Here is a 5589-nt window from a genome sequence, read left to right on the forward strand (position 1 = left end):
GGCTGTGTCTGTCCTGACCATTTCCAAAGCACCTCTTCCTAAACTGGACCAAAACCCCTTTTATTTCATTTCAGTGTTACCTCTGCAGATTTGACTGGGGAAGTGATGCCATGGCTGCCACTTCTCTGGTGATGGTGATTTACAGGACCAGCTTAGGCTCTTCTGATTGGTTTTTGGTTTTAATGTCCAGTTTTGTCCTTGTTTTACTTTATTTGTGTAAGAGTGGAGTCAGTTTGTGCTGACATGACCAGCCAACAGCTGGAAGAAGAGATGACAGAGAATAAAACCTCTCACTTTGGTCTGTACAATAGAGAGGAGGGGGAAAATGCAAGGAACAGTCAAGTAACTCACATTTTACAGTCATTATATTAAAAAGAAATAACATTTTAGGAACTCCCTGGTGGCCTGAAAGTATTGCCATGAAGGACAGAAGTCTCAAGGCTGTTTCCAGTAGCATCTGGCAAAGTTTGATCCCCTGTGGTGTTAAACCCTTAAGAGAAATTTAGCTAACTTTTAAAACATCACAGCTCACGATTTTGTTTCTTCTACCAATGTTGTGCTTTTTTTTGCCACTTTGGAGGTTTTTCTCACCAAGTGCCACTCTGTTTTGTCCCACAGATCCTCAGTTTGTGGTGTACCAGCTAAAGGTAAAGATATTCACCTCCCCTTCAGGACCCTCACGACGTGAAGACAAGTACATGTACTTTGAATTCCCCCAACCTCTGCCCGTATGTGGTGATATCAAAGTGGAATTTTTCCACAAACAGAACAAGATGTTGAAAAAGGTTAGTTTCTTTGCTTTTTTCTGAAAAATGTTGTCAAGCCAGCCCTTGATGCTTGGGGGTTGGGATGTTGGTTATTTTTCAGGGATGTGTAATCGTGGCATTTAATTCTTTGATGTCTGGTTTTCCCAAGGAGCCAGTGGACCACAAAATGAAAGTTGGATGTTTGGGGAGTTGTGAGATTAAGTACAAAGGTTGGGTAAAAATGATCCTGAGGTCTGTATTGCAGTCTTTTGGGTAGTAGTGAGTAATCTAATTGAGGAAGAAACATTCACCTTCTAAAAATAGACTTGCATACTGAGCAAGTTAACTCCAGCTGTTTTCTTCACTAAATTTTCCTGAGGTTTGAGCAGGCACAGAAGATCCTGTCTGTGCTGTTGGCTGATTTGTACCCATCTGTCAAATTTAGCTGAATTTCTGAGATAATTGAGTTCCCACGCACTTTGTAAAAGTATCTCTGCAATCTCTTCACCACCTCTCTGTTCCCAGCTGCAGTGCCTTGACATGAGAGCTTTAGAGAATTCCCTCCGAGCTGAGGATTTTATTAGGGTCTCAGTTGTGGGAAAAAAAAATAAAATTATCCTAGGACTTATACTGAAACCAAAGTCAGCCACTTCTTAAAGCTGAATCCTTGAGTTTCTTCAGTTCTGGTGCTTGTGGAGCCACTTTGGATCTACCAGAGTGAAAGCTGAGGATGAGACTGTGCTGATTAAAGGCTACCTTGATATTTGCTATTTAAAACTCCTCATCGCTGTTGAGTGGAGGTTAGAAAACTTAAGAGCATTCAGTGAGTGAATTGATACAAGGAAGAAATGCTCAAGTGGATCAGGAGAAGTGAAGTGATGAGGTAACACCACTTAGAGCTGTGCACACAGGTTGTACCTGCCAGCTGTGTGTGAGTGAACATGCACACTGTTGTGTGGCCTTGCTTGCTGTGAACAAGTTTAATTCAGGTGCTGCTGTCCGCAGAAGTTTCTGGACAGTTCCTTAGTGGCCCTGTTTTCCTTCTCTACCTCTTTGAGGAGATGTTTTAGTTGGTCAGTGCAGTTATGTGCAGTAAAAGCATTTCAAAAGTAGAAATTCAGTTTCAAAGCTGAGTTATTGACATGCAAGCAGCCAGTTCTGAGAAGAGACTTCTGCAGGAGCACCCAGATCAGTACTGTGGGCTGAACATGAGGGGTGCAGGGAGCAGCTGATGCAAAGCCCCAGCATTTCAGACATTTATCTCCTCTCTCCTATCTGAACTGTGAGTTTGTTTTTCCTCTGCCATCTCCAGCAACACATGGATTGCAGACAGACCTGATGGGAAATGCTGTGCTGCCCTGCCCATCCCTGAAATACCAGTGTGCACCTCAGGATCTTGGCTCTGCAGCGCCAGGAAAAAACTGCTGTTTTGTTTTACCCCTGGAGATTTGTTTTAAAATTTGTTTTACCTCTGGAGAGAGCACTGAGAGGCAGAGACTCTGTAGTGAGAGCCCCTCATGAGCACCCACAGTTTCTGCAGTAGGAGTTGGGTCTTCAGGAGTGTGTAGAAGTGCAGAGCCCCAGGAGGAGCATTACTGTGCTGGAGTTTCATTTCAGAGAGTCAGATTGTGGTTTCATTTCTTAAGAATCTTTGTCGTTTCTCAGTAGCTGGTTGGTTGGTTTTTTGGGTTTTTTTTGGGTTTTTTTTCCTTTTTGTCTATTCTTATCAAATACCCAAACTATTTGGGTTCTGTGTATTATAGGTAGTGCAGAGGTGCTCAGTTTCTCAGTGGTTTTGGCCTGGTAGAGCCAAAGAAATGATAAAGGTGGTTCTTTTCACATCTGCAAACTTTTCTGAGATGGAAACTGCTCCTTCATCAACTAGTTAACAAAACACCTTGATAATCTCTCTGAAATATCTGTTGAATCAAGTGTCTTATTGTCTCAGCTTTCAGTATGAATGGAGGACAGAGGAAAATAGGTGTGAGATGTTCCACAGTTGTGGTAAGATCACCTCTCTTAGCTCTGCTGCAAACTCAGGAGCTGATCCTTCCACATGGGCCTTGCACAGGTTGGTGCATAAAGTGAATGAGGTGAGAGCAGGGCAGAGGAGAACATTGGTGCCAGAAGAACCTACCTTGGCTCAAACTGAACACACTTCTCTGTCCAGCTGTTCCACATCTGTGCCTGTTCCTTTTCTACATCAACTATCTATACAGCTTTTACCCAAAACCCCAAAACTGAAGGCCCTCCACTGGGGAGACTGATATTTTCAAGATCCCTTTATGCAATGGTCACCTAATTAATGAAGAGCAGCATAATTAGGAGGAACAGCGCCTTATCTTTCAGAGATTCTGCTTTATTAACCAGGTTTATGAAAAGTGGAATTTTAAGTCTGTTGCCTGTCAGTGGTTCTTGTTCTTCCCAGGTTTTCTGTTAGCAGATTACAGGTTGCTAAACAAGTCTTAAAGACACCACATATTGACCAGTCTGAATTTTAACTTTAGCATAATAAAAAACCTAATAATATCAATTAAAAATGTAATTCCTGATCCATTCTGAACCTCAGGCTGGAGAATGGCTGTGTCTCACCTCTGGAGATGAAGAAAACTTTTTGCCCTGGCTCTGATTTGGTGTTTGATAACACTGATCTCAGCTGAAGTGCCCCAGATTCCCTCACCTGTATTTGCTCCCAAATTTCCCAATCCTTTGTAGAACAGCATTATCTGCAGAGCTCTCTGTAAAGATGGCCTTCCTCAATTTTGGATAAAATTATTATCCATAAACCAGACCAAACCTGAGTGACTGCAGACACCTAACATTGCAGAGTCAGTGTGAGATTTAAAGCAGTCACATGTCCTTTCTTTTAATGACAAAAGTTAATTTAGGCAAATTCAGTGGCTTTTGGGAGCTGACCTTAGCCACAGGAGCATTGGTACAGGGCTGACAGCTTTGGAAAAGTTCATCCCTTCCATGGTTTCTGCCACCTGGCATCAGTTAGGAAGTCCCCAGCTCTTGATCTTTTCTTGTCTAATCAAGTTGTTTACTTTATCCTCAGACTGTTTCTTCAGTGAGCTGTAGCTACTTCCTTTCAAGAATGAAATGCATGCCCACATGAGAACAAAATGGCTTGAGGCTCAACTGCTGTGACTGTGGATGAATTTCTGATGGGAAGAAGTTTGTAATTTGGGGGGATTTTTTTTGTTCTTTGAACATGGCTTTTTCTTGTAGCTTGACTGTTCTTCCATCTCAGGCTGCTGCTGTAGTTTTGCTGGTGGTTTTTTGTAGTTTTTCCTCTAGTTTTGTTCCATGGGTCTCTGCAAAGCCTTTTTCTTCCAGTTATTGATGTTGACATGATAATCTGAAAGTATTTCAGAGTATCCTTAGATCACTCGGTTCAATGGGAGCCTGTTTAAAAATAATACAGAAATCTCCTCATCTTGCTGCCTCTAGAGCCTGGGGCTGAAGGAGACCTTTTTTTGGGAGTCCTCCCAGTACAAATGAGAGGGAAATGTTGACGTGGGTTTAATTTGTGAGAGTCAGTGGTGTTTTATCCCCAGACTCCAGCGTGGGAGGGCTGACAGCATTGTTTGAGCAGTTGCATTTCATCTCTCAAGCCTAGAGATAAGTTCTGCTGCAGAGTTCAACAAGACTTTGGGCAGTTGCTGTTAAGCAAACGCTGAGGAATGAACTCTGAAAATGTCAGAAGACTCAGTGTTGATCTGCAAATGGTACAGGAAGTTCCATCAGGGGAACAGGCTGAACCAAGATCCCCATTCTTGGAGAGCATCCCCAGCCCCTCAGCGGGTGCTGCAGAGTGACTGGGAGTGCCTGGGGATCTCTGTGCAAAACTTAAACTCTCAGGAGGACATGGGAACTCCTGATTGATGCCTTAAATCTTGGATTTGGATCCCAATGTGCAGCTAGAGACCAGCTCTAGAGTGGGGAGTGTTTTTCTGTCAGTCTGAGACACTGCACGAGGTGGGGACAAGCGCTGTTTGTCAGAATTGTGGGATTAAATCAGCCTCTGTCTCAGCTGATACTGCACTGGAGATTTATGGCACAGATTTGGTTATGGGAAGAAGTACATCTGTGGTTTGGTTTTTTTTTTAAGACAGATGTCTGTGATGTAACTGGAAGTGAAGCAAAACACATTGAAAAACAGTCTCTAATACTTTTTTTTTTTCAGAAGTCTATTCATTAGCTTGTGTTATGTGAGCACTTGGTCTGGTATTTTGATTTGCTATATAAAGCCTGAGTTCAGTTCATGCCTTGATTTTTAAAATTCCTATCTTTGGCCCATATTACATCATCTTTCTTCCTTGTCTCCCATGAAATATCTTGGGTCCTGATGCTTCAGCTAAATCCTCACTTTGAATAATGGATTTGCTCTTCAGTGAAAACAGTGACACAGTTATCAGCCTTAAGAACTAATTCCAAAAAACATGACCAAGTCTTCCCTTAATCTGAGTGGCCATGCCATGTTCCAAGACCCATGAACTCAGTTTATTAGGCTAATTAAGTTGTGCATTGGGAAGGAAAGGAAAATAACTTGATGTTTTAAAAAGCTGGAGGGAGATAAAAGGAGAAATGACCAGCTCAGCTGAGTTGTAGTGTTTAGTTTGAGTCCCTGAAGACCTCTGCAAATTTGTCCCAAGGAACAGAGATTAAAAGCTGTCTAGGGAGAGGTTTGTGAGTTCCCCCAGCCCTTAAGGTGCCAACTGAATCCCTCCTGGTTCTGCACTCATGGAGCTGAAGGTGAGGCAGGACAGAACGGTGCCTTCTGCTGGCATTGATCCCACCCAGGGGCCCCTTCCTGTGGCACTGGGGACCAGCACCAGAG

The 5589-nt window shown here is 42.9% G+C and overlaps 1 protein-coding gene across 1 annotated transcript in view; it reads left to right on the forward strand.

Moving 5' to 3' along the window:
• The window catches only part of PTEN (phosphatase and tensin homolog), a 28510-nt gene that overhangs the window by 19294 nt on the left and 3627 nt on the right, over positions 1-5589 (forward strand). The window contains exon 6 of the mRNA XM_005430281.2: positions 619-785. Within this exon, the coding sequence (XP_005430338.1) occupies positions 619-785 (167 nt within the window). The remainder of the gene's footprint in view (positions 1-618; positions 786-5589) is intronic.

This window comes from Geospiza fortis, unplaced genomic scaffold, assembly GCF_000277835.1.
Source record: "Geospiza fortis unplaced genomic scaffold, GeoFor_1.0 scaffold89, whole genome shotgun sequence".
Lineage (NCBI taxonomy): Eukaryota > Metazoa > Chordata > Aves > Passeriformes > Thraupidae > Geospiza > Geospiza fortis.